The sequence below is a fragment of the Hypanus sabinus genome, chromosome 10 (genome assembly GCF_030144855.1).
Source record: "Hypanus sabinus isolate sHypSab1 chromosome 10, sHypSab1.hap1, whole genome shotgun sequence".
In the NCBI taxonomy this organism is placed as follows: domain Eukaryota; kingdom Metazoa; phylum Chordata; class Chondrichthyes; order Myliobatiformes; family Dasyatidae; genus Hypanus; species Hypanus sabinus.
Genome location: NC_082715.1, coordinates 111,875,368 through 111,891,273, shown reverse-complemented (window position 1 = coordinate 111,891,273; position 15,906 = coordinate 111,875,368). Strand labels below are relative to the sequence as shown.

The 15,906-nt window shown below is 38.2% G+C and overlaps 1 protein-coding gene across 3 annotated transcripts in view; it reads left to right on the top strand.

Moving 5' to 3' along the window:
• Window positions 1–15,906, top strand: part of LOC132400977 (cullin-9) — a 314,674-nt gene that overhangs the window by 209,651 nt on the left and 89,117 nt on the right. For all 3 annotated transcript variants that reach the window (XM_059982631.1, XM_059982629.1, XM_059982630.1), the window contains one exon: window positions 4,743–4,848. In XM_059982631.1, the coding sequence (XP_059838614.1) occupies window positions 4,743–4,848 (106 nt within the window). The remainder of the gene's footprint in view (window positions 1–4,742; window positions 4,849–15,906) is intronic.

The window sequence follows — 15,906 nt, the reverse complement described above, 5'->3', positions numbered from 1 at the left end:
TCATGCTTGAAGCATTTATATACAAAGACACTTAGCTGTTCTTGTACCCCATCCGTGAAAGCAAATATAAAGGTTCAGCAATGGTATGTTGTCTTTCATTGCAAAAGGATTTGAGTAGGGGAATAATAAGACCTAGGAGCAAAATATGCCTATGAGTTTTCCACCATTCCATCATGGCTGATTTATTATCCCTCTCAACCCGATTCTCCTACCTTCTCCCCATGACCTTTGACTGGATTAATCAAGATCCGATCATTCTCCTCCTTAAGTATAACCAGTGACTAGCCCCGCACAGCTGTCTTTGGTAAAGAATTCCACAGATTCGCCATCCTCTCGCTAAAGACATTTTTCCTTGCATCTGTTCTAAATGGATGTTCTTCAATTCTGAGGCTGTGCCCTCTGGTCCTAGACTGTCCAACTATAGAAAACATCCTCTCTACATCCACTCTATCTAGACCTTTCATTCTTCTAAACTCCAGTGAGTACAGCAATCACTTTTTTCTGCCTCCCTCCCTTCTTAGAGTGGATGTGACATTTGCAATTTTCCAGTCCCCAGAACCATGCCAGTATCTAATGATTCTTGAATGATCATTACTAATGCCTGTACAATTTCTTGAGCTACCTCTTTAGGAACCCAGGGATGTAGTCAATCTAGTTCAGGTGACTTGTCTACCTTCAGGCCTTTCAGCTACCCCGCACGTTTCCTTAGTGATAACAATGACACTCACTTTTGCCCTTGACACTTGCATTTCTGGCATTCTGCTAGTGTCTTCTGCAATGAAGACTGACGCATAGTGCTTAAGTTCCTCTGCCATTTCTTTGCCACTACTCCCTTTACTACTTCTCTTGCTTCATTTTCTAGTGATTGATATCCACTCTTGTCTCTCTTTTACTCCTTAAATATCTGAAAAAAACTTTTTATATCCTTTCTTATTGAATAGCTTGCCTTCATATTTTATTTCTTCTCTCTTTATGGCTTTTATACTGTAGTTATCTACTGTTGTTTAAAATCTTCCCAATCCTCTGCCTTGCCACTATTTTTTGTTATATGCACTCTCTTTTGCTTTTATGTTGTCTTTGACTTCCCTTGTCAGCCATAGTTGCCTCATCCTCCCTTTATAATACCTCTTCATCTTTGGGATGAATCTTTCCTGCACCTTCCTAAATTTCCCCAGAACCACCAGCCATTGCGGTTCTGCTGTCATCTCTGCAGGTTGAATTTTGATTACTGCCTCCCAAGTGTTCTTTTACCTTGAGCTTCCTAATCAAATCTGCGTCATTAGTCCTAATCAAATCTGCAGTTCTCCTGGTGGGCTCAACCACAAGATGCTCTGAAATGCTACCTCGTAGGCATTCTAAACATTCCTTCTCTTGGGATCTAGCACCAACCTGATTTTCCCAATCTGTGTGCATATTGAAATCCCCCATGATTATTGTAACATTGCCCTTTTCACATGTTTTTCTATCTCCCTCTGTAATTGGTAGCCCACATTCTGGCTGCTGTTTGGAGACCTGTAGATAACTCCCATCAGGGTCTTTTCATCCTTACAGTTTCTTAACTCTACCCACAAGGATTCTACACCTTCTGATTCTATGTCACCTCTTTCCAAGGATTTGATAAGATTTTATACCAACAGAATCATACCACCCTCTCTGCTTTACACATTTTGATATAATGTGTATCCTTGGATGTTAAGCTCCCTACTAAGACCTCCTTTCAGCCACATCATACCTACCAATCTCTAAATGCTACAAGATCAACTACCTTATTCCATATATTGCATACATTTGAATATAGCATCTTCCATTGTGTATTTATTACCCTTTTTGATTTTGGCACCCTGTTACACTTTAACTCATCCCATTGATGGCCCTATCTTCCTCACAGTCTCAGGACACACTGTATCTACTTGTATACAAACTGCCGCTTCTTCAGCCCTGAAATGCTAGTTCCAATCTTCCTGCCAAATTAGATTAAACCTACCCCAACAATGTTAGCAAACCTTCCTTCAAGGATCATTGTCTCCTTCAGCTTCAGGTGTAACCTGTCCTTTTTGTGCAGTTGATATCTTCCCCAGAAGAGATTCCAATGATCCAAAAATCTGAAACCCTGCCTGCTAAACCAATTCTTCAGCCATGCATTCATCTGCCAAGTCATCCTATTCTTTTCCTTACTGCACATGACATAGGTAGTAGTTCAGAGATTACTACCCTGGAGGTCCTGCTTTGTAGCTTTCTGCCTAACTCCTTATATTTCTCTTCAGGACCTATACCTTTTTCCTACTATGCTATTAGTAGCAATATGTACCTTGAATTCAAGCTGTTAACTCTTCCCCATTAGAGTGTTGTGGCCCTGATCTGAGACATCCCTGATCTTGGTATCTGGGAGGCAACATACCATCTGGGTGTTTCACATCTACAGAGTCCACTTTCTGCTCTAATTATGGAGTCCTCTTTCACTACTGCATTCCTCTTCTCCTGTTTTTTCTTTCTGAGCCACAGAGCCAGAGGTCTCGTTGCTGCAGCTTTCCTGCAGTAGATTGCCGCCTGCCTCCAGCAGTATGCAAAGCGGTATACTTACTATTGAGGTGAGCAGCCACAGGGGTACCTTGCACTAACTACCTGTTCCCTTTCTTTCTTCTGACAGTCATTCAGGGACCTGCCTCCTGCAACTTGGGTGCTATGGGGAGGTAGTCACCCCTCTCTATCACCTCATTTTACTCTGTGAACCAAAGGTCATCAAGCTGCAGCTCCAGCTCCTTAAATGGTCTCTACAGAACAACTCGATGAACTTTGTGCAGATGTAGTCATCAGGGTGCCTGAAGGTCTCCTAAATTTCCCACATACTACACAAGGAACATTGTACTACCTCTGTATCTATTCATAGTGCATTAAGTTTTTTTTCTGTAGTAACAGGAGAAAGAAAACTTACTGGAACCTCTGCTGTTTACAATGCACCTCTCCAACAACGGTTGCTCTGCTTACACTTCCTTTTTATTGGCCCTGTGCTGATTGCTGCTCACCGATTTATTTTTACATTTTTAAAATAAAAGCTGAAACGTACCTGAACTCTTTTTGAACCACGTGCTAAAATAAAGATCTCTTGCTATATTGATATGGGGCCTTGTTGAGACCTCACCTAAATGGTGTGCAATTTTGGGCCACTAATTTAAGAAAAGATATTTATGCCATTGAGAGTGTAGTGAAGTTTCACCAGACTGATTCTTGGGATGTTGGAAGTGCTGTATGAGCAAAAGTTAACTAGGACTGTATTTGCAAGAGCACAGAAAAATCAGATGGAATCTCATTGACTTCTGCTTAGAACAGCACAGTATAGGAACAACACATTTGGTCCACAATGTCAGCAGTGAACAGGATGCCAAATTAAGCTAAGTCCCTTATGCCTGTATATGATCTATGTCTCTCCATTCCCTACATAGTCACATGTATGTCTAACAACCTCTTAATTGCCACAATTGTATTTGCTTCCACCACTACCCCTGGCAGTGGAAGTTTAAAAGAATTCAACATGGCTGGACAGGCTGGCTGTTTCAGATTACAATGCAAGAAGTTTAAGGCTTGGATAATATATTTTTGTCAAAGAGTACAAGTGTGGTCTTCACTATAACTGAGAGCAGCACAGGTAAAATTGCAGAAAATACTTAAGATATATTTCTAGATGGAAAATGTATCACAGTGTTAGGGGAAAGAGCTAGAATATGGTATTGATGTCAGCGATCAGCAATGATTCTATTGAACGGCAGAGCAGGCCAGAATGTTTGGGAAACCGTGAGTAAAATATACTAGTCATTTTGGCTTCAGCTTAGAATACGATTTATTTATTGAGGTATAGTGCAGAGTAGGCCTTTCCGTTTGAGCCATGCCATCCCACAAACCTCGATTTAACTCCAGCATAATCATGGGACAATTTACAATGAAAATTTAATAACCGGTACGTCTTTGGACTGTGGGAGGAAACCGGAGCACCCAGAGAAAACCCATGAGGTAATGGGGAGAAGAATAGTGAAGTTATGGTTGAACTGCATAAAGCATTAGTTGGGCCATGGCTAGGTTACTGTGAATTCGGGTCATCATTACCTCAAGAAGGAGTGCTAGCATTGGAGAAAGTGATGAGTGGAGTTATGATGAAAAACTTAGTTAAATAGATTTACTAGGAGGATTTTTGCAGAGTCATTGAGTCTTGTGGCATAGAAATAGGCCATTTGGTCCCACTCATTTGTGTTACAAAGATACCCACCTAAGTTGGTTCCATTTGCCCATGTTTGGGCTATTAACCCTCTCAACCTTTTCTGTTTATGTATTTGTCCAAATGACTTTTATTTGCTGTGAAGTTGACAGATGATATTCAACTCTACTAATTCTTAAATTTCCTGGAAGAAGGACACTGGCACCATAGCAGGAAGGCCAATAATCCATGGACATAGATTTGATTTAATTTGTAAACAGATTTAGGGGGTGTTTTTTTTTTAACCAAGCATCTTTCGTAGTCTGGAACTCCTTGCCTTAAAGCCTAGAGTCAGGTACCTCGTCCTATTTAAAGGGTTACTTGGATGAGCACTTAGAGTTGGGGCCTACAAAGCCATAGACCAAGAACACGGTAGTGGGTTTGATCAAGAATAAAGATAGATCTTTACTTTGTGGTCACCGTGGATATGCGCAAAACAATTTCATTTCTCAACAATAAATCTATGTGATTTTGTGATACATTTATCTTTTTACAGACAGCTGACCTTGGTGGTTGCAAGTGAAGACTCCAGTTACATGCCAGCTCGTGTGGTGGTTATGGGTGGAGATGACCCCAGTAACATCAATACAGAACTAAATACAGTGAGTAGTAAGACGTAAGATCTCTATCCAACTGAATAACTCCTGTGAGGATATACGATTACAAGAGAAAGTTTGTGAACCCTTTGCAATTACCTGGTTTTCTGCATTAATTACTCATAAAATATGGTTGAAATCACAATAATAGACAAACCCAATCTACCTAAATTAATACCACAAGCAGTTGTAGCTCTTCTTGTCAATACTAGGCACACCATTTAAACGATCACAGTCTAGGGTCAAAAAAAGTATGTGAACCTCTGGGGCAATGCCTTCTACAAAAGCTATTTGGAATCCGGTGTTCTAATCAATGAGATGAGATTGGAGATGTGGGTTGTGGAGGTGCCCTGTCCTATAAAAAGACAAAATCAGGTTACTGACAGAGCCTGCGCTTCTCAAGATAGATATGTTTGTGTGTACTGAGCCTCAATCCAAACAGCTTTCAGAGGACCTTAGAAGAATTGTAGAGATGTATGAAGCTGGAAAAGGCTACAAAAGCATTTCTAAAGACCTGAGTGTTCATCAGTAAGAGAAAATGTCTACAGTTGGAGGAAACTCAGTACTGTTGCTCCTGTCCCTCGGAGTAGGTGTTCTGCAAAGATCACACCAAGAGCACAATGTGCAATGCTGAGGGAGGTGAAACAGAACCCAAGGGTAACAGCAAAAGACCTGCAGAAATCTCTAGAATTTGCTAAAGTCTCTGTTCATGTATGCACAAGAATGATGTTCATGGAAGGACAACGTAGAGGAAATCACTGCTCTCAAAAAAAAAAGCTGCACCACCTGGATGTTCCACAACGCTTCTGGAATAATGTTTTGTGGACAGGTGAGACAAAAGTTGAACATTTTTGGCAGAAATGAACACCGCTATGTTTGGAGGGAAAAAGGCTCTGCCCACCAACACCAAAACCTCATCCCAACTGTGAAGCATGGTGGAAGGAGCATCATAGTTTGGAGCTGCTAAACTCCTCAGGGCCTGGACAGCTTGCAAATGTTGAGAGAACAGTGAATTCAAAATTGTATCCAGGAAGCATGTATCCATGTCAAGGAAGCAGTCCGTCACCTGAAGCTTTGTAGAAGTTGGATGATGCAACAAGACGATGATCTGAAATGCAAGAGTTAATCACCAACAGAATGGTTTAAGAGGAAGAGAATTCATGTTTTGGAGTCCAGACCTTAATGAGGTGCTGAGGCTTGACCCGAAGAGACAGAAATATTGATGAACTGAAACAAATTTGTTTGTGTGTTTTCCTTATGATCGTTCGGATTTCTTCTAGGTGCTCTAGTTTCCTCACACATCCCAAAGGCATGGGAGTGGGAGGGGTTAATTCAGCACTGCATTTGTCCCTAGTGTATGGATGTGTTTATAAAATCTGAGGAAATTGATGAGAGAATCATAGCACAGAAATTACCTGAAAAATTGACACTCCATTTCCCTCCACAGATGTGTCCAACCCCCTGAGTTCCTGCAACGGTTTTGTTTTTCTGCTTTAGAAACAGGCTCTTCAGCCAGCTTGTCCATGCTGACTATAGTGCTTTCCTGAGCTAGCCCCATTTTCCTGCATTTGGCAAATTTCCCTCTAAATCTTTCCCATCTATGTCTTTTAATCATAGTAATCATGTCCATCTCTATTACTTCCCCTGGTAGCTTGTTCCACGTACTCTTGAAAAATTTGCCTGATGTTCCCTTTAAATCTTCTCTCTTTAAACATGCAATGTTTATATGTCGTAAACATCCATAAACATTAAACATAAATTTAGATTTCTTTATCTTGGGGAAAAGACTACCTTATCTCTGCCCTCATGATTTTATAAACCTGTAAAGTCACCCCTCAGGTACCTCCACTCCAAGGAAAATAGCCTCATCCTATCCAGTCTCTTATAGCTCAAGCCCTCCAGTCCAAGCATTCTTGTGAATCTTTCCTGTATCCATTCTAAGCTCAATTATATCCTTCCCATAGGGTGGTGGCCAGAACTGCACACAATATTCAAGGTGCAGTCTCACCAGTGTCTTGTACATTTGTGCCCAGTTCAGTTAAGTCAAGCTTGTCATGTCGTCTTCACCATCTTGTGTACTTGTATTACGCTTTCAGGGGAATATGTATTTGTGCCTCTCAGCCCCCTTTGTTCTGTAACACTCTCCACTGTGTGGGAAAGTAGCCAATATAATCAAAGGTCAAAGGTCCCTCCCATCCCAGTTATTTTCTCTTTTACCTCCTTCCATCAAGCAGAAGATACAAAAGTTTGAAAACACACACTACCTGGGTTAAATATAGCTTCTGTCCTGCTGCTAGGACTCTTGAACAGACCTTTTGATAAAATTGAACTCTTGACCTAGTTTTATCTTGTGATGGCCCATGCATCTTAGTGCTTATCTGCACTGTATTTTCTCTATAACCAACACTGTATATTGTATTTTGTTATTGCTTTTCCCTTTATATTACCTCGATGTACTTACATTTTGAAATTACCTGTATGGATGATGTGCAAAACAAAGTTTTTCACTGTATCTCGGTATATTCGGTAATATTCTGACACTTATCCAAGGTGCGCTAATTTACTTAAGCTTAATGCTCTATGATTATGACTCTTGAACATAATCTCAGATTTAGTTTTTGTCGTTTCCTTTTCTTCAAAATTCATTTGCACATGAACAGGAAGCCATTCATTGTTGGGTCACTGACTGCTTTATTTGATTGTTTCAGTTGTTTTGAGGTCATAATGAGCGCAGTGGATAGAGGGGAACAGATGGTTATCATATACTTGGATTTCCAGAAGGTGTTCGATAAGGTGCCGCATAAGAGACTTATAAATAAGTGGGGTGCCACAGGGGTCAGTGTGAGCCCGCAGCTGTTTACCATTTACATTGATGATTTGGAAGAGGAGACTGAGTGTAGTGTAGCAAAATTCACTGATGACACTAAACTGAGTGAAAAGCAAATAGTACAGAGGATGTGGAGAGTCTGCAGAGGGATATAGATAGGTAAGTGAGTGGGCCAAGGTCTGGCAGATGGAATACAACGTTGGTAAATGTGAGATCATCCACTTTGGAAGGATTAATATAAGAGCAGATTATTATTTAAATGGTGAAAGATTACAGCATGCTGTTGTGCAGAGGGACTTGGGAGTGCTTGTTCATGAATCGCAAAAAGTGGGCTTGCAGGTACAACAGGTTATTAAGAAGGCAAATGGAATGTTGGCCTTCATTGTTAGAGGGATTGAAGTCAAGAGCAGGGAGGTCATGCTGCAACTATATAGGGTATTGGTGAGGCAGCACCTGGAGTACTGTGTGCATTTCTGGTCTCCATTCTTGAAGGATATACTGATTTTAGAGGCAGTGCAGAGGAGGTTCACCAGGGTGGTTCCAGAGATGAAGGAGTTAGCCTATGAGGAGAGATTGAGTCGCCTGGGACTATACTCTCTGGCATTCAGAAGAATGAGAGCAGACCTTATAGAAACATACAAAATTTTGAAAGAAATAGATAAGATAGAAACAGGAAAGTTGTTTCCGTTGGTAGATGAGACTAGAACTAGGGGACATTGCCTCAAGATTCAGGGGAGAAGATTTAGGATGGAGATGAGAAGAAACTGTTTTTCCCAGAGTGGTGATTCTGTGGAATTTTTTGCCTAGGGAAGCAGTTGAGGCTTCTTCACTAAATATATTTAAGATACAATTAGATAGATTTTTACATAGGGGAATTAAGGGTTATGGGGAAAAGGCAGGTAGATCAACTGAGTTTACAGAAGAAGATGGAGATGAAAGTTCCTCTGAAAATACAAAAAAGACTTTGAGGCAGATAATGCATAAATCAGCCATGATCTTATTGAATGACAGGGCTGGCTCGATGGGCCGGATGGCCTACTCCTGCTCCTATTTCTTATGTTCTTATGTTTTTTTTTCTGTTTTGAAGCTTGTTTGTTATGCATAACATAACTACTTGTGTTTAGAGTCATAAATTTCAGTGATGCTATTAATTTATCGTCAACTTTTCAAATATAGGGTAAATGCAAGCAGGCTTTTTGCACATAGGTCGGGTGGGACTGCAACTAGGGGTCATGGGTTAAGGGTGAAAGGTGAAAATTTTAAGGGGAACATGGGGCAGAACTCATTCACTCAGAGAGTTGTGAGAATGTGGAACAAGCTGTCAGCGTAAGTGGTACATGCAAGCTTGATTTCAACATTTAAGAGAAGAGTGGATAGATACATGGGTGGTAGAAGTATAGAGGGCTATGGTCTGGGTGCAGGTCAATGGGAGTAGGCAATTTTAATGATTTGGCATGACTAATGGACCAAAGGACCTATTTATTTGCTATACTTCTCTTTGACTCTATCTCTGGCTTATATGTTCCAGTGACGCATTGAGCAAATCTCCAAGTCCCATTGCAGGATTCTCCCATGGAACCTTACAGAAAGCAAAAAAAAAAATCCAGATTTTTGACTCAGAGGCTTCAGGTTTTTTCTGCAAATTTTTAAGATTTAGCATAGTATCCTGGGGTCCTCATATGGACTGGTGTGCCATCTTTTCCCAGTACTATTACCCATTTTGGCATGTGCATCCTGTATTATGGAGAACTGGTATCTGTTGCAGTTCCACTGTTCAGTTATTAAAGGGACTTGAACCTCTGTTAAACCCATGAGTCACAGGGTCCTACAGCACGGAAACAAACCCTTCGCTTCATGTTCATTCTACTTGTTGTACCTATCTACATTAATCTAATTTATGCTTATTGGAACTATAAGAGATCTGCTAATTCAAATTGAGCACTGTTGCCTCTTCAGCTGATACATTTCCTGGTAGAACATAGCAAAGCAGATCAAATGATCTGTTTGCTGGCAGTCATTTCACATCGGTAAGCTTTGACAGTTGGTGCTTCAAACTGCATTTAGGCAGTGAGCAACATAAATTTTGAACCTACTGATAGATTCTCTCAGGATGGTTGTATGAGACTAAGGAACGACTGTGACATGGCTTAATTTCTCTTCCTATCCTGAGCTGTATACAGTGTCTTGTAAAGATATTGCACCCTCAACCCTTTGTTCACATAAATGAGTATTACAACTAGGGATTTTAATTTAACTAAGAATTTTTAATTATGAATCTCATGCTTCTTTTTTCATAGTAGAGCCCTACAAATATAGAAAATTGTAAAGCGTAAAAAAACAAAAAATTCAAAAACTAAAATGTCAGCATTTTAAAAGTATTCATCCCCCTTTGCACAGTACTCAGTTGAACCACCTCTTGCAACTATTACAACCAGTAGTCTTTTTTGATAAGTCTCTATTAGGTTTGCACAAAAAGATAGAGCAAGATTTGCCCATTGCTCTTTGCTAAGTTGCTCAAGCTATGCCAGGTGGGGGGACGTCACGAGATGACGTAGGATCGAGACGCTGGAACCCAGCCCTCCCGTAAAAAAAAGTCAATAAATTAATGTTTAAGTGAAGAAAAGTTGGTCAATACTTTCTTAAGGTTACTTATAAACTACTCCAGATTGTTTTAAGCTATGCCTCATAAACAGAGGATGAAGAAAACTACTTCCGCAAAGACAGCTCAAGTTGGAACAGAATCAAGGCCTATTTCTACCGAAGAACCGCGGACTCAGGTACAATACATCACCGGCGAAATAGAACAGGAAACTGCGGCAGCATCGGCCATTTCTAAAGGAAAAGATCAACGAGAACTGCGCAAGTGTAAAGGAACGAGAATGCGCAAACGAGAGCAACCAGAACTACAAATCTCAGCTGCGACTGAAACCGAAAGTGAAAGTGAATCTGAGAGAGAGTCGGATTCTCTGGAAAAATCAGACGAAGATGGAGATGAAAGTTCCTCTGAAAATACAAAAAAGACTTTGAGGCAGATAATGCATAAATTAAATACATTAAAAGTAACCAAAAAGTAATTAAAGAAAAAATAATAAATATGGAGACTATGTTTGATAAAATGACAAAGAAACAGGAAAAAATGGAAAAGAAAATTACAGATTTGGAAATTAAAATGGAAGATATGGATGGAAGAATGAAGAAAATGGAAGATGATAATAATGCCTGGACATCAGAAAGAAAACAACTCGTGGAAAAAAATTGATAAGCTTGAAAATTTTAGTAGACGCAACAATATTAAAATTGTTGGACTTAAAGAAGATACCGAAGGAGAAGACCCAATAAATTTTTTTCAAAAATGGATTCCTGAAAAATTGGAAATGGGAGAAGAAACTTCAATTGAGATTGAAAGGGTGCACAGAGCCTTAAGGCCAAGATCTCAAGATGATCAAAATCCGCGATCAGTTTTGATAAGATGTTTAAGATACCAGGATAAAGAAAAGATTTTGAGGGCGGCTGCCCAAGGTGACAAAAGAAGAAAGAGTCCATTGATGATAGCAGAGAAACCAGTTCTTTTTTACCCTGATATAAGTTATAACCTTTTGAAGAGAAAGAAAGAATTTAATTCAGCTAAAAAAGTCTTATGGGAAAAAGGTTATAAATTTTTAATGCGTCACCCAGCAACACTGATAATTTTTTTGGAGGAGGGAAAAAGTTTTTTTCCGATTATCGTGATGCGGAGGTGTTCGCACAAAAACTTCCATCGATTCGCTAATTAAACGTAGAGACTTCTAAACTTAATGGTTAAAGACGAAGACAGAGATAGCGAATGGAACTGATGGACATTTAAGGATGATACAAGGGAGAAAAGTAAAATTTTAGGAATATTAATTGAGACTGGTATGGTTTTTTTTCCTATATATATACTTTTTATGTTGCGGGGGGGGGCTGGGGAGCTTTGAATTGGTTACTACGGGATTCACGTGTGTAATCATGGCGATTGCCATGACCCGTACAATAGAGGGGGGTAATGTTGTGTTTTTTCTCTTTCACAACATTAGTAGGGGGGTATATTGTTTTTTTCTTTATACTCTATTTTTCTTCTATTCTTTTGCCTGGATGATTGATGGGGACACACATAGCGACATGGAGACTTCTAAAAAGATTTCCCAGGATACCATGAAAGTTGAAAGATTAGGCATTATTATAGATTGGAGTAACATCATTAAAAACAATGACTAATTTATTGAATTTTTAAAGTTTTAATGTTAATGGGCTTAATGGACCAGTAAAAAGAAAAAGAATTTTAACATATATTAAAAAAATGAAAATAGATATAGCTTTCTTACAAGAAACTCATTTAACGGACATAGAACATCGGAAATTAAAAAGAGACTGGGTTGGAAATGTTATTGCAGCTTCATTTAACTCAAAGGCGAGAGGAGTTGCAATTTTGGTTAATAAAATTTTACCAATTAAAATACAAAATGTATTAATTGATTCGGCAAGAAGATATTTAATTATACATTGTCAATTTTTTTCAGAACTATGGACTCTTATGAATATTTATGCACCAAATGAAAATGATGTAAAATTTATACAGGAGGTCTTTTTGAATTTGGCTAACGCACATGATAAAATATTAATAGGTGGTGATTTTAATTTTTGTCTAGATCCAGTTTTAGATAGATCAACAAAGGCTATTGCAAAATCAAAAGTAGTAAAATTAACTCATTGATGAAAGACTTAAACTTGATCGATATATGGAGAAGAATCAATCCAAAAGAAAGAGATTATTCATTTTATTCAAATAGACATAAAACATACTCGAGGATAGATTTTTTCCTATTATCAACGAATATTCAAGATAGAGTGAAAAATGTGGAATATAAAGCAAAAATATTGTCTGATCACTCTCCTTTAATAATGACAATGATAATGATAGATAAAGAGGAATCAATTTATAGATGGAGATTTAATTCAATTCTACTGAAACATCAAGATTTTTATGATTTTATGAAAAAGCAGATTCAGTTCTTTTTAGATACAAATTTACATTCAGTTGATGATAAATTTATATTGTGGGAAGCAATGAAGGCATATTTGAGAGGTCAGATAATAAGTTATAATTCTAAAATTAAGGAATATATGATAGAAATAGATCAATTGGAAAAAGAGATTATAAAATTAGAAAAAGAATCTCAAAGAAATATGACAGAAGAAAAACGAAGACAACTTATTAATAAGAAGTTAAAATATAATACACTCCAGACATATCGAACAGAAAAAGCAATTATGAGAACTAAACAGAGATATTATGAACTAGGTAAAAGATCACATAAGGTCCTTGCATGGCAGTTAAAAACAGATCTAAAACAATAAATGCAATTCGAACAAAAGTGAATAAAATTACTTATAAGCCTCTAGAAATTAATGAGGGTTTTAAGAATTTTTATTCTGAGTTGTATAAATCAGAATAAAAAAATGATGACGTTAAGATAGAAAGATTTTTATCACAAATAACTCTTCCAAAATTAAATATGGAAGAACAGAAGGGATTAGGTATGCCTTTTACATTGAAGGAAGTTGAAGAAGCTCTGGGATCACTTCAAAGTAATAAATCTCCAGGAGAAGATGGTTGTCCGCCTGAATTTTATAAAAAGTTTAAAGATTTATTAATTCCTCCTTTTATGGAGTTAATACATCAAGCGGAAAATCTCCGGGTCCTGACAGGATATTCCCCAGGACCTTGAGGGAAGTTTGTGTAGAAATAGCAGGAGCTCTGATGGAGATCTTTAAGATGTCATTAGAAACGGGGATTGTGCCGGAGGATTGGCGTATTGCTCATGTGGTTCTATTGTTTAAAAAGGGTTCTAGAAGTAAGCCTAGCAATGTCAGTTTGACATCAGTGGTGGGTAAATTAATGGGAAGTATTCTTAGAGATAGTATTAATAATTATCTGGATAGACAGGATCTGATTAGGAGTAGCCAGCATGGATTTGTGCGTGGAAGGTCATGTTTGACAAACCTTATTGAATTTTTTGAAGAAGTTACGAAGAATGTTGACGAGGGTAAGGCAGTGGATGTAGTCTATATGGACTTCAGCAAAGCCTTTGACAAAGTTCCACATGGAAGGTTAGTTAAGAAGGTTCAGTCGTTAGGTATTAATGCTGGAGTAATAAAATGGATTCAACAGTGGCTAGATGGGAGATGCCAGAGAGTAGTGGTGGATAATTGTTTATCGGGATGGAGGCCGGTGACTAGCGGGGTGCCTCAGGGATCTGTTTTGGGCCCAATGTTGTTTGTAATATACATAAATGATCTGGATGATGGGGTGGTAAATTGGATTAGTAAGTATGTCGATGATACTAAGGTAGGAGGTGTTGTGGATAATGAGGTGGGTTCTCAAAGCTTGCAGGGAGATTTATGCCAGTTAGAAGAATGGGCTGAACGTTGACAGATGGAGTTTAATGCTGAGAAGTGTGAGGTTCTACATTTTGGCAGGAATAATCCAAATAGAATATACAGGGTAAGTGGTAGGGCATTGGAGAATGCAGTGGAACAGAGAGATCTAGGAATAACAGTGCATAGTTCCCTGAAGGTGGAGTCTCATGTAGATAGGGTGGTGAAGAAGGCTTTTGGAACGCTGGCCTTTATAAATCAGAGTATTGAGTACAGGAGTTGGGATGTAATGTTAAAATTGTACAAGGCATTGGTAAGGCCAAATTTGGAATATTGTGTACAGTTCTGGTCACCGAATTATAGGAAAGATATCAATAAATTAGAGAGAGAGTGCAGAGACGATTTACTAGGATATTATCTGGGGTTCAGCACTTAAGTTACAGAGAAAGGTTGAACAAGTTAGGTCTCTATTCATTGGAGAGTAGAAGGTTGAGGGGGGATTTGATCGAGGTATTTAAAATTTTGAGAGGGATAGATAGAGTTGACGTGAATAGGCTATTTCCATTGAGAGTAGGGGAGATTCAAACGAAAGGACATGATTTGAGAGTTAGGGGGCAAAAGTTTAAGGGAAACACGAGAGGGTATTTCTTTACTTAGAGAGTGATAGCTGTGTGGAATGAGCTTCCTGTAGAAGTAGTAGAGGCCAGTTCAGTTGTGTCATTTAAGGTAAAATTGGATAGGTATATGGACAGGAAAGGAGTGGAGGGTTATGGGCTGAGTGTGGGTAGGTGGGACTAGGTGAGATTAAGAGTTCGGCACGGACTAGGAGGGCCAAGTTGGCCTGTTTCCGTGCTGTGATTGTTATATGGTTATATGGAAAGAATGCATAAACTTCCAGAATCTTTTTCAACAGCTATTTTAATAGTATTGCCAAAAAAAGATAGAGACGTTTTAAAACCAGCATCATATGGACCTATTTCTTTATTAAACACTGATTATAAAATAATAGCAAAAATCTTATCTAATAGGTTATCTAAATGCTTACCAAAATTAGTGAATATGGATCAAACAGGATTTATCAAAAATAGACAATCGGCAGATAATGTAACCCAGTTATTTAGTATAATCCATTTAGCACAAAAGAGGGAGGAAACGAGTGTGGCAGTTGCTTTAGATGCAGAAAAAGCATTTGATAGATTGGAATGGGATTTTTTATTTAAGTTATTGGAAAAATATGGATGAGGAACATCATTTATAAAATGGATTAAAACCTTAAATACTAATCCCAAAGCTAAAGTAGTGACAAATGGTCAAATTTCAACATCATTTCAGTTAACAAGATCAACTAGGCAAGGTTGTCCATTATCACTTGCTTTGTTTGTGTTGGCAATAGAGCCATTATCTGAATTAATTAGAATGGACCCAGATATTAAGGGTTTCAGAGTTAATTAGGAAGAATACAAGATTAACTTATTTGCTGATGATGTTCTACTTTATTTAACAGATCCATTACATTCATTACGCAAATTATCTTATAGATTAGAAGTATATGGGAAAATATCAGGTTATAAAATAAATTGGGATAAAAGTGAAATTTTACCTCTTACTATTGGAGACTATAGTCAATGTTGATTAATAACTCAATTTAGATGGCCGGCAAATGGTATAAAATATTTAGGTATAAGAGTTGATAATGCCATAAAAAACTTATACAAATTAAATTATTCACCACTTTTGAAAAAAATTCAGGAAGATCTTGATAAATGGATGACATTACCAATAACATTAGTAGGTAGAGTAAATACTATAAAAATGAATATATTCCCTAGACTACAATATTT